At 43.1% G+C, this 27,765-nt stretch overlaps 1 protein-coding gene across 3 annotated transcripts in view; it reads left to right on the top strand.

Moving 5' to 3' along the window:
• The window catches only part of DCAF12 (DDB1 and CUL4 associated factor 12), a 31,156-nt gene extending 4,485 nt beyond the window's left edge, over positions 1–26,671 (top strand). For all 3 annotated transcript variants that reach the window (XM_051804517.1, XM_051804519.1, XM_051804516.1), the window contains exons 3-9: positions 6,993–7,199; positions 8,416–8,476; positions 11,452–11,645; positions 12,733–12,798; positions 12,998–13,160; positions 16,222–16,406; positions 17,149–26,671. In XM_051804517.1, coding sequence (XP_051660477.1) covers positions 6,993–7,199; positions 8,416–8,476; positions 11,452–11,645; positions 12,733–12,798; positions 12,998–13,160; positions 16,222–16,406; positions 17,149–17,307 — 1,035 coding nt within the window. In that variant the 3' untranslated portion in view covers positions 17,308–26,671. The remainder of the gene's footprint in view (positions 1–6,992; positions 7,200–8,415; positions 8,477–11,451; positions 11,646–12,732; positions 12,799–12,997; positions 13,161–16,221; positions 16,407–17,148) is intronic.
• Positions 26,672–27,765: the final 1,094 nt, after the last annotated feature.

A 27,765-nucleotide genomic window follows, 5' to 3' on the forward strand; every position in this document is an offset into this window, starting at 1 on the left:
GGTTGTGGTGGGGAGAACACAACACTCAGTTACTTCTCCCTCTGTAAATATGAACTGGCCATGGGAAAAATGATTTCCCCTTGCTTTCCAAGTTAATGTGTCTCCTAGCTTTGCACATGCGATGAAGCATCAAGACAACAGCTCATTTCTGATTACAGAGCGGAAATAACAAGTCCTGCTCCTGCAGTTTGTAGCTCTACCCAAAGTCCAATGAACAGTGACCAAAACTCAGCATAAATAACCCTCTAGTGCCTGTAGTTGATCACTTTGTTCACCTTTCTTTCAGAGTAAATAGCCAGGTGTTGTTTCTTGTATTGAGTATTTGGTTTTCTGTCAACTGCACGTGATACTCATGTCTGTCTTCAGAGCCTGGTAGTTTCTGTGCCAGGTATAGTGTGATGCCCTTTAGCAGACGAAGTGTCTCACTTCTCCTTCCTTTGCCATCTGCCAGCATATGTTAATTGTCTGCCAGCCTCCTGAAGTGACACACAGAGGGCAAGACACAAATAAAAACTGACAAATGCACAAATCCAATGATATCGAAGTCTGTGTCCATTAGCTAGTCGTGCTTCAGAGGTTCACAGCAAGGCAGAGTGCCTGATGGCACGTTCTTGTGTTGGAAATGTGAATTCGGGGTCAGCCAACTTGCAGGGTGCTTTTACCTCTCCTCACTTCTCAGGTGGTTTCTTTACATTGTGGATTATGTCACTTTGGACCCTTTCAAGGAGGATGTGCAAGGCCATTACCCACTTGAATTGCATCCACTGCACAACCTGTAAGTTTTGTGCTAAGATGAGTGCATGTTAGTGTGCTGATAAGTTGCCAAGCCACTCTCCATGATATTTGAACAGTCATGGCAGTCAGGAGAAGTCCCAGATGACCGGAAATAGGGAAAAAAGGTACCTATATTTAAAAAGGGTAGAAGAAAGAACCTGGGAACTACTGACCTGTCAGCCTCACCTCTGTGCCTGGGAAGGTCATGGAACAGATCCTCCTGGAAACTCTGCTAAGGCACATGGAGGGCAGGGAGGTGATTTGAGACAACCAGCACGGCTTCACCAGGGGCAAGTCCTGGCTGACCAGTGGCCTTCTGTGATGGAGTGACTATATCAGTGGACAAGGTTACATATGTCACTTATCTGGACTTCTGTAAAGCCTTTGACATGTTCCCCCACTACATCCTTCTCTCCAAATTGGAGAGTGATGGATTCGACGGGTGGATTAGGAATTGGTTGGAAGGTTGCATCCAGAGGGTAGTGGTCAATGGCTCAGAGTCCCAATGGACATCAGTGACAAGTGGAGCTCCTCAGAGGTCCATATTGGGACCAAGTGTTATTTAATATCTTCATTAATGGCATAGACAAAGGGTTGAAGTGCACACTCAGCAGATTTGCAGATGACACCAAGCTGAGTGGTGCTGTTGACACATCTGAAGGATGGGATCCCATCCAGATGGACCTGGGCAGGCTCAAAGAGTGGGCCCATGGGAACCTCACAAGGTGCTGCAGTTGGGTCAGAGCAACTCCCGGTAACATTCCAGGCTGGGGGATGAACAGATCAAGAGCAGCCCTGCTGGGAAGGACTTGTGGGTGCTGGTGGGTGAGAGGCTGGACATGACCCAGCCACGTGCGCTCACAGCCCAGAGACTAATCCTGTCCTGGGCTGCATCCAAAGCAGGGTGGGCAGCGGGTGAGGGAGGGGATTCTGCCTGGTGAGACCCCACCTGCAGTGCTGCATCCAGCTCTGGGGTCCCCAGCACAGGAAGGACATGGATCTGTTGGAGTGAGTCCAGAGGAGGCACCAGGATGATCAGAGGGATGGAGCAGCTCTCCTGTTGTTGGGGTTGTTCAGCCTGGAGAAGGCTCTAGGCAGACATTATAGCACCTTCCAGTACTTAAAGGGGGATGTAAAAAGGACAGGGACAGACAAATTGAACAGAGCCTGTAGCAGCAGGACAAGAGGTAATGATTTTCAGCTAAAAGAAGGCAGATTCACACTAGATACAAGAAAGTCGTTCTTTACCATGAGGCTGGTGGCACAATGGAATGAGTTATCCACAGTGCTGCTGGATGCCCTATCCATGAAAACATTCAGGGCCAGGTTAGATGGGCCTCTGAGCAACCTGCTCTTGGCGATGATGTCCCTGCTCACTGCTGAGTGCTTGGTCAAGATGACCTTTAAAGATCCCTCTCAACCCAAACCATCCTATGGTTCTATATTTTGATCTTCACCAGAAAGCAGACATATGATACCAGTTTGATAGTTTAGTCTTTAAAGAGTCCGTGTTTCTTTGGGGTTTGGCATATATTAGAAAGTCTGTATTGCCACAAAACAGAGGAACCTGATACCAAGTGTTTTATGAACAGAAAGGAGAGATGTTTACAATCTGAATAAGAGTCAAGGCTGAGAAATGGGAGAAACCAATCAGTGCTACTCAGATGTGACCAGCTTTAGCATCAATACAATGACACAATAAGCATTGTCTTGCTCTTGTTGTTTTGTTAGCAAAAAATTTATTTGAAAGAGGACAAATACTAATTTTCCAACTTGGCTGGAGGTGAGATCTTTCTGTGAGCAGCTTCAGCTGGTCCAGAGTTGTCCTGTTGCAGCACTGGGTGTTCCCACCTGCTCGTTCTGGCTGGCACTGATGTGCCTGTGGCGGGGGAGTCAGCTGGGTCAGCTTGCTGCTGTGTGAGCAGACAGGTTCTCCTGTAGGGTTAGTTTCACCAGAGGAGAGATATGATCCAGCTGACCCTGCAGCTACCTGAGCACTAGTCGCTGTCAAAAGGGTGATCAGACTGTTTGGGTGGGTGAGGAGGAGGCACTTGAATTTTCAAGGATTGGCTTAAGCCAATTGTGAAACTTGACCATGATTGATTCTCTCTTAGTGACTATTTTTAGCAGGACAGCGTGCTTATCTTGGGTTTCTTTCAAATGTGTGAATGACATTAGTATGAATGACAAGAATGTGCCTGTGACTTCTGTGAGCAGTGTGTGAAGAGCACTTCTTGGATGAAGAATGAGCAAGGCTCTTTCATGAATGTTCTCTGTGCCTTGTAACTCTCCATTCATCCTGCTCGTGTTCGAAAAGGGAAAGTGCCAGATTCTGCACCTGGGGTGGGGCAACCCTGGATGTTCACACAGACTGGGGAAGGAGATGCTGGAAAGCAGTGCTGGGAAAGGGAGCTGGGTGTCCTGGTCGATGGCCAGTCGGCCATGAGTCAGCAGTGCCCTGGCAGCCAGGGGGGCCAACCGTGTCCAGGGGGGCATCAGGCAAAGCATCGCCAGCTGGTCGAGGGAGGGGATTGTCCCACTCTGCTCTGCCCTGGGGCGGCCTCATCTGGAATATTGTGGCAGTTTTGGGCACTGCAATATGAGAAAGATATTAAACTCTTACAGTGTGTCCAAAGGAGGGTAATGAAGATGGTAAAGGGCCTTGAGGGGACGCCGTATGAGGAGCGGCTGAGGGCCCTTGGTCTGTTCAACCTGGAGAAGAGGAGACTGACGGGAGACCTCATTGCAGTTACAACTTCCTTGTGAGGAGAAGAGGAGGGGCAGGCACTGATCTCTGTATCAGTGGTGACCAGCTATAGAATGGTCTGAATGGTCTAAAGTTGTGTCGGGGAGGTTTAGGTTGGACATTAGAATAATATTCTTCATCCAGAGGATGGTTGGGCACTGGATCAGGCTCTCTAGGGCAGTGGTCACAGACTCAGGCTGACAGAGCTCAAGAAGCTCTCAGGCACATGAATGGGATTCTTGAGGTGCCCTGGTCAGGGCCAGGAATTGGACTCGATGATGCTCATGGGTCCTTTCCAACTCTGCATGTCCTGTGATTCTGCGTAATAATAAAAACAGGGTAGCACCCCTTATTTTTGTTCCAATTAATTTGTAGAATCAACTAAAAGATAGGATAGGGCTGCCTGTTCATCTGCTGTTCTTTGTGCAGGGGCAGCAGCAGAAGACATGAGAGAATCTATGTGCTGCCTTGAAATGGCATTTCATAGCCCTCTTTTTTTAATCTTGCTGTTTGAAGTCAGTGCTTTCAGTTGAAGATACACAGGAAGGGGATTTATTTTTAATGAATTGTTAGCTTTCTGAGTGGTTTTTCCCCCCCCTAAATTATTGTCCCCAAAAGGCAGGTCAAAAAATGAAAGTATGGAAAAACTGTCAAACTATTCTGCTATTAGTATTGCATGTAAGAGACAGATGGATTTTGCAGTTCAGGCTCTGGTCCTTGGATACTCTGTTCCCTGCCACTGTCTTTACTTTTGGCAAGCTGATTCATGAAGTTCCTTAGTCAATGAAGTGGGGCAGTTTCTTGATTAACTTGTTAATAAGCAGGTTGAGAAGAGGAAAGCCACGTAGTAATTGTAGGGGAGCCATTTGCCAAAGTGACTTCTCGCCACTTCTGCAAGCTGAAAGAAAAGTAAGCATGGAGCTATTAATCTCAAGGGGTGTGCAAAGTAGGGCCAGATCATGAAGATGCATGGCTCTGACAACTGCAGTACCTGGCCATGCCTGTCTACCCTGATCCTCGAGTGATAGCACTGTTGCAAGCTGTGCGTCTAAACTGCTTTAAAAAACACAAAGAGGGAAGATGGATTTCTGTCTGCCGTGTCATCCAGCCTGTTTCCTTGTTAGAACAAGGTTGTCCAGCAGAGAACACCATAGTGAATCTGATGTTTCTCACAGATGAGGTGTGGCCCTTGGACTTCTGGCAGACGGCCAAAGCAATCCAGATTTGGGAAATCCTGGATGTTATTTGGCACTCTAATGGCTGACATGCATATGTTTTACTAGGAGGGAGAACTGAATTTTGTGCAAAGCTTGAAATCAATAGACAAACATGCACAGTTCAGTGTTTGGAGGTTGATGGGGGTTTATTACATCCAGGAAAGACTTTGGGGGCTGGTTTTTAGTTTCTGTATAATGAGTAGCAGTGAAAAAAGTTCTTATACCTGCTTGAGATAACACAGAAAATTACTGCTGGTTATCAGGACTTTGTCAAGCCATCGTGTCCAGGCTGCTTTGGAGTTGTTTGCAGATGTACTTATTTCAAGACTAGCAAATATTTTGTATTTTATTTACTCTAGACTCTTTAAAACTCTTGAAACAGTATTCAAATTTTCTGCACTCTTAACTGGGTGCCTCTCTTGTTTCTTAGCATTTCTGCCTTTATGGCTTTAGAAGTGTGTAACAACTGTTTGGCTTCTCTTGGCTTCTTGTGCTGGATTTACAGGGAAGATTTCTAGGCAGGCAGTGGTCCAGCTTTCAAGTGTGAGCTTCTGGCTTCCTGTCCTGCCCCAGGTGATGCAACAGTCTCCGCAGGTACAGACAGTGCTTGCTTGTTTTACTCTAGGGAGGTGGTGGTTGTTTTTAAACTACCCAAAGTTCCTTACCAAATCCCTTACCAAGCTGGGGAGCAGTTACTGCTCAGACCTTTTACCAGCTGTCTCAGGCTGTGAACTGCGTTGTGAGGCTTGGGAAAAGTGAGGAGTGCCTCCTTCCAACTCAGCTGCATCTCACCTGCTGTCATACCCCACTTCTGCATGCAAAGTAAAGAAGTAACCATGAAAATGCAGTCCCTGTAGGATCAGTCTGTGCAAGGCTGCTGCTGACAGCAGAAGATCACTGTGAGTTGAAGGTGATGCACAGTTCTAGACACAACACACAAATAGCAATTAACAGATTTTAATCTTTGTCTGTGGAATGTGTTTAACATTCCATACTTTATTAGGCTTTTATTTGACATTAATATTCTGCTAGTTCAGTACATTAAATAATAAATATGATTCTAATTTTTTTTTTCTTATGCTTCTATTAAAGAATAGATCTACAGTCTGTAAGAGTTCACCAAAAGCAGCTTGTTATTATATATTACTTACCTCTGAGAACCCCTGGATTTCTATTCTGTCATTTAGAAATGCCTGACAATTGCAGAATGATTTCCTGGACATGTTTATCTTTTAAACTGTATTGAAATTTTTGTTGTTGTTGTTGTCTTCGGTTCACTTCCAGAGGCTTTGAGACAACATTCTTTGGTTATAGAAGGAACAGACTTAAGGTGATGTGAAATTTAATTATAATCCTGGGCTGTGATTCTACATCACTTTCCTTAGTGCCAAGTCAGCTTCAGATCCACCATTTCCTTGCTTCACTTGTGTTCCCTCACCGTCTTTGTGTCCTGTTTGGCTGTTGGTGCAGCTGCCCTCTGAACACCATCTGTGAAATGACCCAGCCCAAGAGCCTCCCAGACAAAAGTGCCCTTTGGCAGGCAATGTAAACCTTTGTTCTGGCTTAAACTGCAACCCTGTGGTTGTATATATTTGAACTGACATAGCTCTGGCTATAATGACTGTTTGAAGACTTGTAAGGCTTTATAAAAGAGTTTTCTGACAAGGGACCAGTGACATACTGCTCCAATTTCTAGACTTTTTACAGGATGAGTTATGTAGCTAGATACGTTTTTTTCATGTGTTTGTGCTGGCAGTACTGTATTTAGTTACTATTTCCCATGTATCATCAGAAAATAAACTCCAGTTGCATAGATTTATAAAGTGTCAGTCTGTCAAAGCTAATATTTTGCAGTAAATCTCTTCTCTGGGAGGCAGGAGACTTGTGCTGAGCTCTGTGGGACTTACTGGCTCTTTTGGGGTGGGTCTCTTTCTCACTGTGGCACAGAGAAACTCAAAAAAATACTCTTTTCTCATACTCAACAGGGAAAAAATTTATACTCAAGGGTTTTGTTAAATAGGAAGCCTCTCATGACAGATTTCTCTCATTGCTGTGAAAACCAAATGGGTTGATTGAAATAAAACCCACTGTCATTGTTAGTTTACTGGGTTTGAGAAGGAATTTGTGCCATAATGGAAGTATTTATATATTTCAACTAGAAAAGAATGTCAGTTCAAAATAAGGAGGATATTTGACCACCTTGTTTTTCTTGTCTGTTCCTTGACAACTTACTTCTCTGTTTTTTTTTTCCCCAGTTATTTGTAGTAGATGTCCAGACTGGTCAAATTACCAAGATTCCTATTCTGAAGGATCGTGATCCAGGCATGGTGAACCAGCAGGGATGTGGCATTCATGCCATCGAGCTCAACCCCTCGAGGACCCTCCTGGCCACAGGTGGAGACAACCCCAACAGTCTTGCAATTTATCGCCTGCCTACACTCGATCCTGTCTGTGTGGGAGATGTAAGTGGGAGAACCTGGGGAAGGTTTATTCTGTCACTTACAAGAACTACTACTTTGAAGTGTGTAAGGTCAGAGCAAGGTTAAGATTTGGGAGTCTTGTAATGGAGAGTGAATTGCTGAAAGCCTGAAAACATTCCCAGTTGAGTTGTCATTTTTGACGTGGTATCCGAGTGAGTACATAAACATGTGAATGGATTCTCAGGATTCTGAGTCAGACTTCTTCCTCACCCTCATTCAGATCTATTTCAGATCACCTTTGAGCACTGAGAATGTAACAAAATCCTGAATGTTAAAGTCCAATTGTGGTGATGACCTCTCAAGCTACTAACAGTGAAAAAGCTCTTTTGGGAAATTTAAAAGGTGATGCAAGTTGTTCCGATTTTCCGCCTATCCAGTGCAGTTTACAGATGTATTATTCCAGAGGTGAAACTTGGCTTTGAAGGTTAGTTCTGACCCAGTGGCTGCTGGCAGTTAGATAGACTCTCATGCTGGTTTTATTTCTAAAATGTCCTGAGACCTTTTTAAAACAGCCAATCTTTTAAAAAAAGCTGAAATGAGTATAGTGGTCCCATGAGAGAGTCCCATGAGTGCTTCTCTCTCATTTCTCCTTTTTATTCAGGACTTCATATGGGCGTTAGCTACAACAGCAGAGGTCGGGTCAGAGTTCTGCAGCAGCAGATAACCAGCTACAGCAAGACCTGACTCTGAAGATTTGCATGACTTGCTCTTCATTTACGTGACCTTTTATCTTTTCAAACAGAACTAGAGCCTTATGGTCTTTTTTCCCCCCACACACAGGTTTTTCATTTCCTAAAGAGATTCCTGAAATAATAGGCTTGAAATATTAATCTGTAGGTCATGTATCATAAACACAAAATTTTGGTTACTTTTTATATTAGGATGTGCACTTGCAGAAGTACAGAATGCTGCTTTCAAAATGGAAAATCGGAGTCCTTAGAACTGGAGTCAATTTGTCCTTGGTCAGAGGCCTGTTTTTCCAACACCTAATTGCTCTCCATTAGTTATACAGTTCAAAACCCAAAAAGTCAAAGTTACTAATGGGTACTTAAACTGCTCCAGCTTGATACTGGAACCTTTTTTTAGTATAGGTCTGTCCTTCTGAATTTGTGCTAAAAATCCAAGTGGAGAGCATTTGTCTGCTTTGAGACTACTCTGGAATATTATGGCACAGAAAAATCTGTCTTTCTTCTTTTAGGATGGACATAAGGACTGGATATTTTCAATTGCATGGATCAGTGATACTATGGCTGTTTCTGGTAAAGTCAAACTTTTTCTTCTGTTTTTCTGGTTGGTTGGTGGGGGTTTTGCCTTTCCTTTTTTGTTTTAAACTTTCCTCCTCTCCAGAATTTTATGCTGAATTACAACATTTTATAAGTCTTCAGAAAGCACCTCTATCACGGCAGTTGAAACCAGTTAGAACTACTGAGGCTATTTAAACACTTGATCTAGATCTTTGATTTTTTTACTGTCAGAGAGAATATTCCTGTGTTTCTAGTAGGTGTTGCCATGAGGAGATCTTTAAACGCAATGAGTTACAGTAAAGGGTTCCACATAAGAGGAATAATTTCAAGAGGAGTTTTAATTATCATTTGATAACTTTGGAATACTGCAGAGCAATATCAGTTTCCTGAAGTCGTGTGAAAGACTAATTAAACTCTCTTTTGTCAAGCTATCAGTACAGTTGTGTGTGTGTACATGTGCACTTACACTAAGGCAATTATTACAGAAGGCTGTAATAGAAAAACTCAGTTACTGACTGTTTAGTAACTAATTGGATAATCAGTGTAACTTCATAAAGTTAGATAAAGGCAGCAGTAATAATAGGCTGTTGCATTAATTTAGTAGTTCACTGCCTTTCTGTGCTGACAGGGTGTAGTAGTGTTCTGCACACAGAGCTGTTGAACTGCAGGTGACAGAAGATCATAGCAGTCTAATATAAAAGTCAAGTCCTTGAATTGTTAGTGTAGTTCAGTGGAAGTTTTGTTTTCCAAAATCAAAAAGTTGATCCTGGAATTTGATTTTTGAATTTAACATGAAAGTTGATCCTTGCAAGTCTCTACCCCAAATATCTACATAAAAACCCCCGCACTATCAGCTAGTAAGCTTGAGGATGATTACTGATATCCAAGGGAAGGATAAGGATCCAGTGGAATGCACAGCTCCCAGTGTTTTGCAAAGGTCAGGGGCGGATGTGTGAGTTGAAGGCTGCTCTGTTCTCTGCTCTGTGGTCCTTACAGCAGGCAAGATGTAGCTTCCAGTCTCCAGACCTGAGACACCAGGGAAAACTTGTTGAAAGCAATTAAGCAAGACTGGTTGCTAAACTGATCTCTTCAGAGCTCACAGACAATCCTAATTAAGAGATAAAAAAGACAGTGAACTTCTGACAAGGTTTTAATCTTATAGATTTCAACTCCATCTGTATCTGAAAGTGCAGAGTAGAAATACTTGAACTTCAGACATTGAGGATATGGCAAATACTTTTATCTGATTTAAAAAACTAGATGCAAATTTTTTGTTACTTTCTTGAGGCAAGTTAAGTGCCACAGGAAGAAAAAAGTCCTTTGGTCCCATGGCAGCTCACACCCATCTGGTTAAGAGATTGGGCAACGCCTTTCTCACTGCAGTCAAAGCTGTTGAAAGAGGACTAGGGGCTTATTATTCCTTGTGCTTGTTTTAACTTCAACAAGAACAAGGCAGGACTCTAAAACCTTCAGCAGTCTATTTCAGTAGTCCCTAAGTCTAGTCTGTAAGTCAAACTCTTGACTAAGCAGCCAAAGCTGAGGAAGAATACAACAGTCCACTCGGCTGTGCTGGCTGGGCAAAAAGATTTCCATGGCAAAAGCTCTGGATGAGATGAGTAATCCCCAGGATGTCATGAGCTTAGGGAAGCAAATGATACTCTGCTGGGCTTCAGGGCTAACCAGTCAAACAACATACATGGGTCTTTTCCCCTGCCAGGGGAAACTGACAGGGCTATTAACAGGGACAGCTTCTTCCTAAGGTACATCAAGACCTTCAGAAATTCTACTGCCGAGTATTCAGCCTCCATAACAAACAAGATTAGCTGCCATTAAAACCAATGGCATATAATGGAGTGGCAAGATGTTGTGTCACCTGCTGCCTGCTGCATTAGGATGCTCCTTTTGTATTTGTCTGTAGTAGGTGATAGTGCCAAATGCCTGAATCCATCCATGAGGGAGCAAAGCCACTTCTCCTGTGCCAAACAACCCATATTGCAACAAAGTGTTCTGCTTAACTGTCTTTGCAACTTTTTCCCTGTGATGTAGCAGAGACAGTAAATTTAATAGTCTGGTGTAAATACTTAGTCTTTTCTGGCATCTTAATCATGAATTCCGTTTGACAGAAGGAGGCATATATTTTTCACATATATATAGAGAAGAAATTGAGGTACCTGTCAAATCTGTCAGAGCTGACTTAGATGAAAGTGAGTTGCCTGAACACCAGAAGTGATGGGTATAAGGCCTTGGATGAAGACTGTGTTGACCTGTAAACCAAAGACATTCAGCTTTCTTCATCCAATATTATTACTGTTAGCGATTCATATTTTGGATTAATGTCATCAAATTCAGTAAAAAAAAAGTAAAATGAGTTCTTGCTTGTTTAACCTCAGTTCCTATGTTACATTCTTTAAACAAGTGGCCCATTTTAGCAAAATAATTTTTTAAATAGATTTCATTCAAAGTGGTACAAACTGTGCTCTGAAATAGCTGTTTCTGTTCAGCTCACAAATGACAGTGTGCTTATCCATAAGCATACTGATGGAAATCAAATGAACCCCGATAGGCATAGATCCAACTGAGTTTTGGAGGTTTTTTTGCATTGGTTTAACAGGCTGTCATCTCAGCCTTGGTAAGCCAGGCTCAGGCTGAACCCAGAGGCTATTCAGTCACTTCTGAGTCAAGTTGTTCTGTGTGCGAATCTCTAATGGTGATTCTTGTACAGGGTTGTGGTTTTTGATGCATCCTAATCAGTTTGAAAACAGGTGAGGTGATCCAGCTGCTTGGAAGCTCTGTAGACAAACAGCTGATAATGAGTTCAAACATTATGAACTTTAGAACACATTTTTGTTAATTAATACATGGGCACCAACAGTGTGTTCAGTTAGATTAAATTAATAGTATCCTTTTCAGACCCTACTGTTTCTTCCTTTTTAAAGAGGGGAGTTACATGTATGTGAAATGGACTGTTTATTTATGGACTATTTGATCAGGTTCCCGGGATGGTTCAATGGGTCTCTGGGAAGTCACAGAGGATGTGTTGTCCAAAAGTGATGCCAGGCATAACCTCTCTCAAGTTCCTGTCTATGCCCACATAACACACAGTGCTCTGAAGGACATCCCCAAGGAGAACACCAACCCTGATAACTGCAAAGTCCGAGCATTGGCCTTCAACAATAAGAACAAGGTCAGTAAGATGACTAAGGCAGTTGAGAAGTCCCAAAACTGTCCCTATGTGTTAGAAAAAGAACAAAATAATCTAAACTGAACATACTGGAGAAGCAAGCTCATGGTTTTTTTCTCTGATTCTTTTGCGTTCTCGTCTTCACCTGCTGTGTTTGCTTCTGCCCAAGTGAATGGGAGAATCCAGGAGAAAAAAAAAAAGAGATGTTTTCAGAAGGCACAATTTTCCTGTGGGTTTGATTTTAGACTTGCATCCTAAGCAGGGGAGACAACGAGTATTTGCAAGAAGCAAATAAAACATCAAAACATCTCTTGCAGCTTGAATCCTCAATTCTTGAATGCTCTTGCTACTTTCCTTCCCCCTTTGCGAAGACCAGCTTACTCTTAGCAGTTCCTGCTTTGGTGTTTGAATCCTTTCTGGATTGCTCAGCAGGTGAGGTGCCTGACTCACAGGGCAGGCACCAGTGCTTGCTTTGGTGTCATTTTGTTGGTATTTGGCCAATGCTAAATGCTAACCTCCCCCATGCTGATCTCCCGTTATTACTAATGGGAGTAGCAATTCGTCCTCCATTACTTTTGTTTTTCCTGCCCTCAAAGAACAAGGAAGATCTGAAGCAAAGGTGGTGTGCTCTCAGAAGCACAGTGCTGCTGGAGGCTGTATTTTTCACAATAGCTACTTTAGTTAGTTACTACTCTGGGATGGACATTTCATGTAGCTTTTTCAGTATAGTACCTATAGTGCTTCAGGGTTAGAATCAATGTGGAGCAGGTCCCACATTGGTGAAGGGACATGTCAACTCTAGCTTGTACTGTCTAATAATTCACTATTTAATTGCCTAACAACATTTATGGTTTCAAAAGTTATTATTTCTTATTTACTCTTTTATTAACTGTTATTCTACCTGCCATCTTTGTACTGTATTGTATTCTATGAAGAACACTGCAAAATGAAAATGTATCCTGATAAAGCCTGTACAGGATTGTGGATGAGTTCAATCCAGAGTGTGCCACTTGCCTAGTTTAGAGTGAGTTTGTAAGGACATCTATAATACAGAAACTAACTCTTTTTTTTTTTTTTCTCCTTTTAATAGGAGCTGGGAGCAGTGTCCCTGGATGGGTATTTTCACCTTTGGAAGGCAGAGCTCACACTATCAAAGGTGCTTTTCTGTTTGTTCAGATAAGGCACCCCATTGCTTTCAGGTTTTCTTTGGGTCAGGTTATATTTTTGCAGTCAACTTATTTTTCAGCTGCATTTTGGTTTTTTTTCACTGCAGCTTCCTTGAACATAGCTTACAGAATTGTTCTGTTAACATCCTACTCTTGTAACGGATTGATTTTTATGTTTTCTCTTTCCAGTTACTTTCCACAAAGTTGCCATACTGCAGGGAGAACGTGTGTTTGGCTTATGGTCAGGAGTGGTCAGTGTATGCAGTAGGATCACAGGCACACGTCTCCTTCCTGGACCCAAGGCAGCCTTCCCACAATGTTAAATCCGTCTGTTCCAAAGAACGAGGCAGTGGTAAGAAACCTGTCAAAAGGTGCTTCAAATGATTTTCTTGCAGAAGTAGCTGTTAAGACTGCAGTAAGTCAAGCTCTTAATTAACAGGAAGGGTTTTTCCTGTGATAGACTAAATAATTAATAGTGTATATATAGGTTTTGCTTTTATGACAGCATTCCGTGAGCAACCAACACCAAATGTGACAGCAGCTCTGAAATCTAGTGAAGGGCAATATCAGTGCCTTTATGATCAACTAAATTGTAACCCATTCGAATATTACTGGACTTCTAAAAGTGTGCATTTTACTTCAGCTTATTTTTTTACTGTGTCTTATTCTATTTTAATTCCTCTCGGACCAAATCTGGTCGTTTTGCCACTCTTTATACTGTTCTTGCATTTTTCTCTGGGAATTAGGAAAGAAGGCATGTTGTCTGCTCTCTGTTATCATACTGGGAGTCTGTGCTTGCTTTGTAATTTTAAAACCATGAGTGAGACTCCTGATTTTCAGTGTGATTTGACTGCTGTTTCCTTTTCTCACATGAATGCAATATGTGCAATTGAACCTCTCACCAGGCCAGGCCTGAGGGCTTGCAGGGTCCATGGTTCCACAAACTTCTTACCTTACCCTTTATTATCAGGCATGAGGAGGCACTGTGCCATATTAACCCCAGACTAATAAATTGCAGTCCTTATTTAGCTTGGCTTTGGGCATCCATCTCTTCATCGGGCAAGTTACCAGAAGAGGATGTATGTAGGCAAGGATTTAGGAAAACTTTATTTATGTAGTTACAGAACAATCTTGTCTAGATCAATGTCAGGGTCTGCTTCTTTCATGTACGGGAGAAGTATCTGTTGTGTCAGGGAAGGTCACCTCAACATCTTACCAGCAACACGCCTTGTCCTGACTTGCTGCCAATGGTGGCTGAAAGATTCTGCCTCGAGTATGTGACCATCCCTGCTGGGGGGATAATCTGTGTGTGGGGAGTATCTGCAGGGCATCTCCATTTCACATCTGGTGAAAGCCTTTGTTTAGTGCTGTTTTCTGTGCTGCATAGTAGCTGGATCTTTTTATTTGGCTTCGTGATGGAGGCACATAAATAACAGTAATTCCCAAGATACTGAGCATTTCAACTTTCTGTTGATCTCCCTGGGGCTTGGAATGGTGCAGCACCTCTAGAAAGCAGGCTCCTTATTGATTTGTGGAATAAAATCTGACTTCAAGTGCTTTGAAGTAGTAGCTGAATGTGCTTCAAGTTTCCAAGTTACCTGGTGAATGTGGTAAGTCCATTCAGTTCACTCGTGTTGTACACAAAAGCAGGTCAGAGAAAGGTTGTGGCTTAGCAAGACTGGAACTGGGGCTGGTTTTCCCCTGGTTGAACCCTGTCTGCTCTACATGAGAAGGCAGTGAATGCTTTTTAGTGCATCTTATAAGTGTTGCTTTTCTTAGAGCTGTACAGGGAAGTGCAGGCCCTGGACTGTAGGTCTTGATCCACAAAAGCAGCTGCTCTCTGCTCACGTGGCAGAGCAGTGTCGTGTGCCCTTGACTTGGTGTCCTGCAGGCAGCAGTGCTAATGCAGCACAGACTCTGTGTCTGCTCCCTGTGTAGGACACACCACTGCATCTGCATTTCCTTCTGGGATCTGCCACTTAGGAGTGGCACTCAATTTGCTGTCCAGGTCCACGGGTGGTAGAGTGCTGGGAATGTAGGATAGCTTACTGTGATCAGTTCTAGGCACAGATTGTGCTTTTAGTTTGATAGGAATGGTTAATCTGGGGTACTTCAGCCCCTTAGGAGCCAATTTGAAGAGCTGTTTTTGAAAGCCTGTTCTAAGTATCCTATTAGTAGTGTGGGTGCATCACTTAATTTTTTTTGGTTAGAGAAATATCCACAGGTATTCTTCATTTTATAGCTTTTTATTAACAAATCCCATTGAAAAGCATATGCCATCTGCCTTCATACTCCATCACCTGTTTTTGTGAAGTAAGTATTCTTCTGAATTGCTTGTCAAGAGCACTTCTGGACCAAAAACAAGAGGAGGTCCACTCTTGTGCCTTTCTCCTCTTAGATAAGTGACTGCTTTTGCTGATTGCAGAGGGCTTGAAGTGTGTTTGCCAGAGCCAGGCCCATGTACTGGGGGTGGGGGAAGTAAGTCTGCAGCTTGCTCAGGTGCGTTTGTAATTCTGAGTTAAAGTGGAGATTCTTATATGAATCTGGTAAATTTCCTTCAGCAGGTGTGAAGTGGTTTCCCACCTATTAAACCTGCAGTCAAGACTTCACCTCACATCTGGAGCAGGGCAGTGTGGCCTTACCTGTTCCAAGTGTGTGTCATTGATGCTGGTGGCTGTGGATATAACATCAGGCTGGGGAGGCAGAAGGATGAGGATGCATTTCTAGTTAGGACTCTCTACAGAGGGGAAAGGGGAGCTCCCTGACTGTATCTGCAGCTCCCAGGTGTTGTCTGTCCCATGCGTGTATTGGTGTATTCCAGGACGTTAGAAGTTCAGCCCCACTTGGTACAGTAACAGCATTTGGCACGTGGATGTAGCTGGCAGAACTCACTCTTTTCCCCTCCTGTTTGTATGCTTGTTTAGGCTGTAATTCAGTGGTACTTCAAAGAGGGCTTAAAAAGGCCTAGGGTTTATAACCTGGCATTACGCTGTGCAGGAAGGAGGATCACAGATTTGGTGGAGTTTAATCTGCACTGAAGAGTTGTTTGGAGTAGAGTGCTTGCACAGAACAAACCTTTTGCACAATAAATAGAGAATTTGCAAATTGCAGATTCCTACATACAGAACAAAGGTGCTCTTGACCCTAAATGGCTTATCTGGCAGAGCTGGGCCCTGTTGAAGATGAAGCTTCTTACTGTGCCCCCGCAGTGTAGCCGATGGCCTCAGAGGAGCAGGGCATTAGTGTGTGTCATCGAAGCTGCTGTTTCAGCAGCATCAGTGGGATCTGTCTGCACTGCTCTGTAGCAGTTGTGGAGAACACTAGAAGGTAGTGTTAGACATGAAATAACAGCCCTGCAGAGCCAAAGCATCCCTCTTCCTTACTGCTCTGTCTGTCTCTTCTCTGCTTGACAGGTATCCGGTCGGTGAGCTTCTATGAGCACATCATCACCGTGGGAACAGGGCAAGGTTCCCTGTTGTTCTACGATATCAGAGCCCAGAGGTTCCTGGATGAAAAGCCCCCCCATGCCTGCTATGGCCCGAAGCAAAAATTAGGAGGAGGTGAAATTTTGAAGTTGACAACTGGGAAAGGCTGGCTGGTGAGTAGGTTGTAACTGTAGGAAACCCTTTACACAGGAATACTGTAGGGCTTGAGCTGGTTCTTCTTGTGGTAATGGGAGCTGTTGTGTGAAATGTGCCCCAGTCAAAGAGGGATCATGTACCGTCAACTAACAATGAGAAGCAAGAAGTGCTGCAGAATCGCTTTCTACAAAAGCTTTAGGAAAGGGTACCAAAGGTTAGCTGCTCAAGTGTGAGGCATACTGACTACTGTTCTTATGCACTGATTCATAGGTGAACTAGATTGTATATTTTTATATTTTCAAATGTAATCTAACTCCTAGTTTTCAGAACCTCAAACAGAAATAGTATTCCTTTAGAGCCATGCTACTCTAATGTGGTACTCAGAGCAAGAGAGATTTAATTTAATTGTGTGCAGTTTTAGAAACTGTGGCTTCCTGAGGTAATGCCATGGCAGGCACTTGTGTTCAGTTTCCTGTATGTTATCATAAACTAGTTAATGGCTTTGTTTAACTTAGCTCCATTACCATTTATATCACTGTGATGTCCCTACCCTTCACCTCCCCTTTCCAATGTTTGACCTAAATGTCCACAGAAAAAGCTTCAGAACAACGCTGATATCTTTTAGTTGATCTGTATGAAGTTTCAGGAGCATTCAGAGGAAACAACTCTTTTTAAGCTGTGGAAGATACTTTCTGCTTTTGTGAAACAGGGTTTTGGGTTTGGTTGGCAACAATAATGATCTAAACTTTCCTTTAACAGAACCATGATGAAACCTGGAGGAATTATTTTTCTGATATAAATTACTTCCCAAATGCTGTTTACACCCACTGCTACGACTCGTCTGGAACGAAACTCTTTGTGGCAGGAGGCCCCCTTCCATCAGGACTTCATGGGAATTACGCTGGTCTCTGGAGCTAATGATAACTCTTCATAAATGCTGATCTTTACACAGATTTCCACTTTTCTTTTCCTTTTTTAACAACAAAATTGTGTGATGCCATTGATTCCTGATTTAAGCGCAAGTTATTTTTTGGCAGAGTTTTCTGTTGGTCTCCAACAGTTTTTGTACATCTTTTTGAACCAGTTTTTTGCTTTAACCTCCTTGATCCTTTATATGAAGGGGTTTTGAAATCCTTTTTTATTGTATTTACTCCAAATGACTCTTTCCCCCCCATTTAGGCTGTCTTGGCCATGTGCCCCCTCCCCTACTTTGCTGTGAGGTGGGATTCCTTTCTTATAGAGTGGTTGCTCCTGGGCTTTCTGTGAAAGTCTTGGGGCTGCTTGTGTGCAGGTACTTTGTGTCAGTTACATTACCTGGAGTGAGGACTACTTGTAATTAAAAAATATTAAAAGTATTTATAAGAGATAAGCTACTACTTTATCTGCAGAGCCTGGCCCTGGCCTGGGTTGATCTTATTTTTAAAAGTACAAGTCTAATGACACTGTTTTTACATAGAGGGATTATGGTTATTTTAGGCTCTGCTCACTGGAGCCCAGGCACAGATTCCCCCAGGGTATTGCCCATCAAGTCCTAAGTGCAGGAGTTCTAAAAAGTGCATTTGTATTTGAATGGTAGTTTTCAGCAGTGCCAGGAGTAAAAATTGATCTTTTGTTTCTTCACTGCCCATCCCAGGTACCAACTTTTGCACAGGTGGAGTTTGCAAAGGCTGTTCTGCAGCATGGCTGTTGCAGGGTGACATTACATTGAGGGCTGCAGAGGTGCTGAGGGGAAATGGGGGCTGGTTATTCAAAATGAACTAAATCTTATCTGTTTTCCAGATGAGCCATGGTTTCTGAGTATGCTGTCGGGGTAGCTCATGAGATTTTCCTAAACTGCCTAAAACCCAGGACCTTTTTTATGCTGGGTTCTGGAAATTTTTCCCATTTTTGCTGTTCTGGTTGGCCATCTCCTCTAATAAGCCAATGGAATAAATAAACTGGTTTTTTTTCTACGAGATTAAAGAGTGCATCTTGGACTTAACTAATGCAAGTGAGAAGCTTTCCATATAGGAGGATAGCTCGGTGTCAGCTCACGTTGTGCCACATATGCTGTAGGAGAGACTCAGACTTTCCCCCAATCCCCTGCTGCCTTCTGCTTCCAGGCTCCTGTGAACTTCACCTGGGACTGGGAGGGGAGAACAGGTGCAGTGCCCTTCAGGTCCAGCTATGAAGCATGTGCATCCCAGGGTGGTGGTCTTACTCCATACCCAGCTAAAATGCAGGTCTCCAAGTGCTCCTCCTTTTGGCAGGCACCAAACTCTCAGCTTGTTACTGATGCCTCTCTCTTCTGCTGGGATGAATGCCTTTCTCCTGACACTAGTGGGGCAAAGTGTGCCTGGACCTCACTGCTTTGGTGACAAAGAAGGAGTTGGTTGAAGCTGAGGAAGAAGACGAGGCTGGGACACGCTCTGCTCTCCTGTCTCTGTGGAGATCACAGCTACCACTGCAGTTCCTGCTGACAGCCCAGAGCGAGTCTGTACCTGCCTTTACAGTCCCTCTTGTCTTCATACTCAGTGTCTTCTTCAATAATTCCAAGCAGTGAGCCTCAGGCTTAATTTCCAGTTGGCAAGGAGACCTGCATGGAAATCCTCCAAAGAATGCAGTTCCCTCCTGTCCGAGTGGAAATCCTGGCAAGAGAAGAGCTCTGTCCCAGATGTGCACCTGTCCCAGAAGTATAATTTGCACTGAGCACTGACACAGGTGCTTCACAAACACATCATCTTCCAGTGTTTTATAATTGTACTTCCCTTGTGGGCTGCTTAAACTGCAGCAGTCCATGATGCTGTGTGTACAGCTAGCCAGGCTTTTCTCTGAAAAGGGCAAATTTTATACCATGGGGTAGTGAAGAGTTAGGGTTGCACATTTTATTTAGAGTTGTTCATCATTTCATTTTGAAGGTGTCATAATGGTGCCTGTGTTGTTCTTTGACGGCAACTTACTGCTTTGGATATTTTTTGATTTAGAAAAGTGGAAGTATACAAAGAAAAACAAGTCTTGGTCAAGTATGGCAGGATTTGTATTTCTTGGATTACTCCTGCAGCTACTGTGTAAGATCACTCTGTCACAGGGCACATGTTCTGCTTTTTTTATTCGACCTTGGTTTGAAGTTTGTTTTGTTTTATTTTTCTGAAGAAGCTAGGCAGTTGAGTCTACTTGAGCATCCTCTGGAAAACAACAGCAGATAATAGATAGGCACTTTGTGTCTACAGTGCCAAAGGACAACTCTTGGTCTGGAAATTGTAGCCCTGACGTTGATATATTGATTGAAGCATATGCCAGGTCATGATGAGGGGGAAAAAAAAGGGTATTTGAATGGACAGAGCTTCAAACATGGAGGCTGCTTTTTCTGCAGTCTCTAAGTTACTAAAGAGGCGCCACTGGAAATTGTCGGTCCTTGCTGACTCTGATCTCCACAAGTACCTCGATATGTGGTCTTAAAGTCTGGTATTGTGAGTGCCCTCTTCCTCCTTTTTTTTTTCTACATGGGAAGCCCTGGACAATTCTCAGACAGATCTGGACAATGATGTAAAATTCCTCTAGTCTCACATGCTTCTGCTTTCAGGGTGCTTTCTTGCAAAGGTAATTTCTCATGGGAAGGGAGCCATCTTTGTTGCTGTATGAATACCCCCCAAAAAGGGAAACAAAGTAGGTAGTGCTGGAAGCACACAAGCAAATTGGGCCTGAGAAAACTTAATTTCTAGCCTGTTTCAGTGGTTTTAAATGCTTGTAGCAATACAGTTGTTGAGTTTCAGAATATTTTGTGGTTGGTCACATATTTTGTTCCAATCAGTGTTAGAAATTGAGGCAGAGAAAAGCAATGTACTCAAGACCTTCAATTTGCTTAAACTGGGTAGAAGTTGGAGGCTGGGTCAGACTCGGGAACTGGGCAATTGTCCTTGTATTTCTTTGGCTGACGGGATTACACAGTAACAATCTGTTCCTTGGAGGGAAGACAATCTGGTTTATCTCACTTGAAGGAAAGAAAAGAACTTAAATCATGACATGCCTTCAAACCTGCTGCTGCTCAGCTTTTTTCAATAGACTACCATGTTAATTTGGGTATCTTTGGGTATTGTATTTTCAGTATTCATAATAACAGGTAATCAAACCAGTGACTAAATTATGGGTTTGGTAATACCTGGCTTGTGAGCACTGGGTAGCAACTTCTCAGTAATAGCTGGGTGTTATGTGATGGGACATTCCTGAGGAATCAGAAGCTGCAATGAGGGTGGTGCTCTCCCTCTTCACCAAACACCTTATTCCTGTAATTCCTCCAGCTTTCTCCCTTGTACAGTCAAGTCTGGTAGGGAGAACTGCTGGTGCTCTCCTCTGGCACTTTCTGGGATTGCAGTAGAGAAGTGAGTTCGTTTATTAGGTTCCCTCATCACAGTGCTGCTGGTGTGTTAGCTCAAGGTGAGTAAATTACCAAAGAATAGTTAGTAGGTGTTTGTTCCTAGTCTCAGTTGTTAACTTTTCTCATAGATCCATTTTTAAGGTTATTGGTAGAGTGCCCAGTGGTCTTTCTGAACGTAGTCGGTCCGCATCACACTGTGGTGACTCTTGTGACTCTCTTCATGAGGGGAGCTCCTGAACTGCATTGTAGGGTTTATATTTGCTGCCTCCATTTCAGGTCTTTGGCAGCTTTTTGTATCTCAAGGATTAAGATAGTTGGGTTTCGTTCTCCTCCAGAATTTCATCCTCTTCCTTCACCAGAGCGCTTGCTTTGTATATAGCTTGCAGCTGCAGAGTTAACAGATTAAAAGTTATGATCCCCCTATGTCGAGTGGTGCTTTGGTGTCTTAATTTCTGCCCCTTGGTTGAGAGGCACTTACAGACCTTGTGAAGTGTTATCCCTCAGCTGGTGCAGGTGTGAAACAAAGCAGGCTTGAAGGTGACCCCTTCACAGAGGTCACTTGTTTGCTTTGTTTGCAAGAAACCAGGAACAGGTGGGCTGTCAGTTGCATCTTGGAAAAGTAGCCAGGTGGGAGCTCTGAGGTCTGCTTGTGGTGGTCTGATACCCTTATTTTCCATAAACCCAATTTTCCAAGGTGTCTGATATGTTCTTAATTCTTTTCCAATTGCTGCTATGACTGAAATACTGGACTGGGGTACAGCTTGTTCTTAAGGAACACTTGCAGAGCTGTGTGGGATGCAGGTGGAGCTGATCCTCTGACCAGCCTGTGCTGAGCCCGAGACTCCTGTCCGTGCCAGGCACGCACTTTCTACCTTAAAGCCAAGTGAAAATCCCTGTGTGCCCCACTGGCCATCCCACAGTCTGAGCCTGTGGTGTGACCTCAGCTTAAAATGCCTTTCTGACTGTTGCAGTGTCCTCAGTAACTTATTTGAAAGTCTCTGAAGCACAGGCACCTGGAACAAGGTAGAGTGGAAAGGAGAATACAGCCTCATCTTGTGTGAAGGAATCTCTGCTTGCACATGCTCTCCTTTGCCCCTCCAGGTGAGCACTTTGTGTGGTGAGGATGGGCAAGGGGCACCACAGAAGCAGTGAAAGGCAAACTTTGATATGGCTCCTGGGACTCCACAGGAATTTAAAAAAGAGGGGATGCCTGAAAGGGGTGAATCAGAAACATCTTCAGAGAGATCAAATATATATCCCTGTCATTCTTGTTTCAGTGATAAAATTAGGATGTATCTTTTTGCTTGTGATTGCTGTGTTTCTTTAGGAAAACCATATGGTACTTGGCTAATTAAAAGAATGCTCTTGCAGAAAGGAATCTTCCCATTTCATAACAGCCTTTCCCACTGGTATCCTGCTGGGAGCGGTATACTCTAAGAAAGTGCACACAGATTTGAAACAGGGTGCCAGAGTTGGCAGAGTTGGGAAAATGTGGGCTGCCTGACTGTTTGTGTTCCCAAAAAAAACCACCAACACTTGATTGTATACAAATTGCGGTCGTTGGACTGAAACTGAGAGGGTGTATACAAACCCTTGCAACACAGTGCAATGTCTCTAGTCCTAGATGTTGGTTCTTTTGCCTTCAGAACAAAAATCTAGGGGTCAATACAGTGATTTCTTAGGAACTGCTTTTCTAGATTCCCTTACTAAAAGGGAAAATTCAGGTGCTGAATTCTTATCTCATTAAACTTGTACTTTTTATTTGCCCATCTACCTGGTCTCTCTTCATTTCCAAGGCCTCCCACAGTCTCAGGGTATATAAATCACTATAACTCATCCAAATAGTACCTAAACGGACCAACCAGAGGTTAATGTGCCTTCCTCTTCTGGTACCTTGATCTTTGTGAAGTTATCTCACAAACTTTTCCCTGTCCTAGGGCTGGGTACATGCATTGTCTTTTTCTAAGATGTGTGTGTTGAAATTGCAACAGGTTTGTACTGTTACTTGTGACTTGTTCCATTTGTCTTAGGATGTGTAGACACAAATCAATGCACTGGTTGGTCTCACATCAGTCTTACCAGTGACATCTGTCAGTGCTTGCTTGTGTGTTCATGTGTACACTGGTGCTGGATCTTCCTCACTGCCTGTGGTGCATATGATGCACAAAATACACAAGGTGTTTTAACTTGTTGCCTGAGGGTTGGATTTTGTAAAGTGAACTGTTTTTAATGTTTGGGGTTTTTTTTCCCAAATATATTTAATAAAATCCAAAGCCTTGAGGGGGGAAAAAAAAATCAAGACTTGCTGATACTTGCTGGCTTTTGTTCTGAAACCAGGGTCTGATGTTTGTTAACAACTCCTGCAAGTCAACCCATCTAACAGAGCCTTTCTCAGCTTGTTTCTGTATTGAGCTGTGTCAGAAATGGCACTGGATCCTAAACTATCACAGAAGCTGTCAAGTGCAGTAGTAACAGCTCTCTTCAAATATTACAGTGCACATTTTTAACTCTAAGATGAAACTTAGAAGTTATGACGCGGCTTGCAAATGGAACAGTGGGAAATTGCAGATAGCATGTGCAACCAACCTGTCTGCACATCGGGCCTAGTGTTCTGTTACTTTGCAAATTGTTTCTTCTCTCTGCAAAGTGATATATTTTTTTTTTTTGTTAGAAAGACATTACACTTTTGGCTTACTTTTCTAAGAGTATCTTTGTTAAAAGCCTCAAACCAACATCTGGAATTCGGGCCGAGTTTCCATGTCTTATGCAGATGGTGCAGTTGATACATGATGTCTCATAAAAGCATGGAAACAGGAACACATCCTCACTGTGGCCTTCCATGGGCATGCCTATCCATAATTAACTGAATTACAGTACTGCACTCTTGATATGTGAGGATACCTTTCTATTTAGAATCAGCACGATTAGTCATTGATGCATTAACATTAATACAGGGTCATGGAGCTCCAAGGTATGTGTATTTCCTGTGCTGACTGCATCTGTTCTCTCTGTAACTCAGAGCAGACTTACTCTGGAGTTCTCTTTTTACCTCTTGCTAACTTCAGAGTTCCTTTAAATTGTTTTTATGACAGTAACTTTTCAGAGTAGAACAAATGGATTTAACTTTGTTTTCTATTTTAAGCATCTTCCTCTTCTCCCATTTTTTCCTAGTTCACCTGTAACAATCTGTTCAAAGCTGTCTGCCTACTCTGAAAATTATCAAGTCCATAATAAAAAGAAAACCTATAACCCAATGTGGAAGGATCACTGTGTGCTTTTACCATAAACTTTTGCAGCTGGCTGCCTGCCTTGCAAGTGGAGACTCCACCGCTGCACAGGCTGCAGAAGCTGAAATTCTCTTGCATCCATATAGTTTGGTGGATCAGGAAGTGGAGGTGCCCTGCATTGGCCCCCAAGTGAGTTTATCAGACTGATCTGTGGTGGTTTAGCCAGAGAACTGGCACCTTTGGCTGCTACTCAGAGAACTAAAGGTTTCAGTGAGGGTAAAGCCAGGAGGGTGAATTGCTGACTTGATCCCATTTAAAGGCTTTCTCCACGGATTTTTGGGTTTTTGTCTTTTGCATAGTTGGTGGATTAAAAAAGAGTAGGGATATCAGCTAAACAATAACCCTGTGCTCAAAGTTATTCTAATGAACTTTGGCCAGCAGTAATGACAAAGGCTGGCTGCACTCAAGAGATGAGCTGGCAATGGACTGTTTGAAGGGTAGGCCTTGAGGGTTTGCTCCGTACCTTAGATCACTGCAGATTAGTTGCTCCCAGAGCTTTGAAACTCATGTTCATCCCTCTTGATGTGAGGAGTGAAGATGGCATGGGGAAGAACCTGTTCTCCCAGTGGTCACTCAGTCTTCCCCTCAACACTCAAGTTTACCAGTGCACTTGTCTCTTTGTTTTCATGACTGACTGTGACTAATGTGCTTTACAGCTGCCACCAGCCACCTCCATATGCTTTGTGCTGGGATGATGGAGTGGAAGGGCCTTGTCTGCGTCATCCTCCATCTGGCTGGTTGTCGACAGTGCAGGGTTGTAACAGGCCGGCTGGGATTTACGGCTTCAGCTGGTTGCTCTGGGCATCTTTCACAGTGTAATAGTGGGGCTATTATGAAAAGGACTGGATAAGTAACTTCTGGTGGGCTCTGTCAGTGTTGTTCAAAATGCTGTCTCCAGTCTTGGCCTGTCATCCCAGACTCGCTCACATCTTGCCACACCCTGCTGCTTGGGACTTGAGCAAGTTCCCTGTCCTCTCATGGTTCACTAGTTCAGGTACCAGTTCTGCAAAGCCTGGGGGCACCTGTTAGAGCCCTGCTACAGTCTGAAACTTCTACACTTGCTTAGGCTCACTGAACTGGGACCTTGCTCACAATCTCCCTATTTGTTTTACTCAGCCCTAGATAGCTTCTTGGACTTCCATTCCCCTTTCAGTCTGAAAGGGTTTGCTTCAAGGTCATTTGTGGTCCATGAAGGAGTTGATTCCTGTACTGCTGGTTATTGCAATTTGGTGGCTTTTATTTTTCTTGTTTTTATTCTTGAGTTCACTGCAAATGTACAAAACCATTCTGACTTCCTCAACTCCTGAACGTAGTACAGGGGCCAACCTGTGAGGCATCAGAATTATTTTTCTACTCCCAAAATGCACAGAAACAAGGGTCTCTCAGACAAGTTTTAAAAGGAAAAGCAGCTGCATACACATAAGTAGAAAGGTATCTCTGGGTAGAATAGGTGAGGGAGCAGTTTAAGAATTTTAAGTATAAGAACTGCAATTGATTTGGGTTTTGTTTCTTTTGCAAAAATTCCTTTAACAGGAGATTAGGTGGTGTTTTAATCCAGAGAAAGCTGCAATGTAAACTGGGTTGTTTTTTTCATCAATGCAAAATGTGCCTCTTAAGTACAATGCAAAGTCAGTCTCTGTCATTCTCTGTTTGCAGTGATAGAAATTTAACTGAAGACTGATTTAATGTGTTTCTTGCTCTTATGTGTAATCCTCCATACAACAGTCCTTGCTGGCCTTTCCCAAGCACTATTCAGCACTATCCCTATTTGAAAGCAAAATAGGTGTTGTGTTGAGCAGTGTAACCTGATAAACTTCCTTGGTTTGAGAGAGACACTGGAGAGAAGAGTCCAGGTTCCATGTGTTTTAATACAACTTCAGAGCAGTGCAGCTATTCTCTCAGACCAGCACCGCTTCCTGCCTTTCCCTCCATTTAGATGGGAATTTAAAAGTAAACCAAGCAATACCTGATCCAGTTGATGTGCTTGCAGGTGGAACGTGGACTTTCTGTTAAATTTGAAGACTGAGATTTCTCTTGTGGAAGAACTTGTCCTGGGTGTAAGAGCTTGGATCTCAGATTACAGCTCTTCTGCCAGGTTGTTACATGCAGTTAAGTATTTCGGACTCTTCTGAAGAGGACTGTGGAAAAGCTGTGAAGGTGTAGACTGGAACTGATAATTTTAGGTCATCTGTGTGTTGCTTGACTACATGGACAATATAACAGTGATTTTTTTTCCATGTGTCAGTCACAAATAATTCTTAATTTGCTGTTTGGAGGAAAACTGTTAATAGATAAGTTTCCAGATCAAATTATGAGCCTAATTTTCCCTCTTGCATAACTGGGTTACTGTGTTCACATGCCAGAAAGATGTTGCTCTTTGAAAAAGCATGTTAGTGTATGTGGCAATGCCCCATGCACTTTTTAAATACCTAGGTCTGTACATTCTCATCTGAGTATCGTTAACCATGCTGTAGTCTGACAAATGGATCTTTTACTACTGCCCTGTTATATAGATAATTGTAATTCACTGCAGTTTGTTTTTTTTCCACTTCTTGAAGTTGCGTGATCTGAAAATCGGTGAACAGAAAGTATTTGTGCATCTTACTATGGGTATCTCTAAATAAAATGTATTTGTATAGTGTCTTGGCTTGGCTGATGGTTTCCTTTATTTGGTAATCATCCCATGGCAAGTAAATCCAGGGCAGTTTGAGAGCAAGTGGGCTTGGATTTCTTACTGTAACAGTCCAGCCTCTCTGTGGACATGACTGATTCAAAGGAAACACAGTGAACTGTTGTTTTTCCTTCAGCAGTGAGTGGATTGATATCCTGAGTACAGATTCTCAGGTTATTCTTGTTTTTTTCATGGCTTAAACATCAGTCCTTGTTCTCTGTATGGCTGCAGTAACTCTCCTTACTTCCATAGAAAATCTATCTAGTAGCAAAGTTGGGACTTATACACTTAAAAGCGTCTCCTTCGTGTTCTCTTCATCTGGTACCTCATTTGTTCTGAGGCAAGAGTTTCCTTTCAACCACTTTATTTTCCTGAGAAGGAAATACCCCTTAGGAGCATTGGGCAGCACAGATACCTGTAGCTGGACAGTCAGGTAAGTGTTCCAGGAAGACCTTGCATCCCAAAACTGCATCTGAAGCATTTCCACATATTTCAACAGTAAAGGAGAGTGAGGCCTTTGTACAGCTGTCCCGTTTCACTGTTATAAGTGAGAAAATTATGTTTTGAGAGGAGGAATGTCCTTAAGCAATCCGAATTTTACACTGGAGGTTAAAATCCTGTGCCTAAAATCAGCTTTTGCATCCCCCGTCTTCACCCTTGGCCTCATCCTGAGTGGCTGGTTTCCATGGTCGTGGACAAATTGCAGCTTTGTAAGCAAGCTGTGGGAGATCATGTTTCCAACTACACCATCTCTGCTTCCAGTAGTAGGCATTACTGACACTTGTAGATGGAAGAGGAGACATAAGAACACTATGCTGTCGTTCTACTGAGCCTTATAACAAAACTATTTGAGAGCTGAGAGATGCAAAGAAAAACCAAATCCCCTGGCCCTGGAGACATGCAGAGGGTGATGGCTTAGAGAGGGCCTGGGCAACCAAGGGTATGAACTCCCCACCTGCCTTGGATGTTCCATCGAGTACAGCATTCAGATGGTGAGGGGCCTGTCAGGACCAAAAATGACCCAGTGAGTTCCTCTTACATCTGTCCAGCTTAAATCTCAGCAA

The sequence above is a fragment of the Manacus candei genome, unplaced genomic scaffold (genome assembly GCF_025592945.1).
Source record: "Manacus candei isolate 608988 ecotype Guabito, Panama unplaced genomic scaffold, ASM2559294v1 h1tg000061l, whole genome shotgun sequence".
NCBI lineage: Eukaryota > Metazoa > Chordata > Aves > Passeriformes > Pipridae > Manacus > Manacus candei.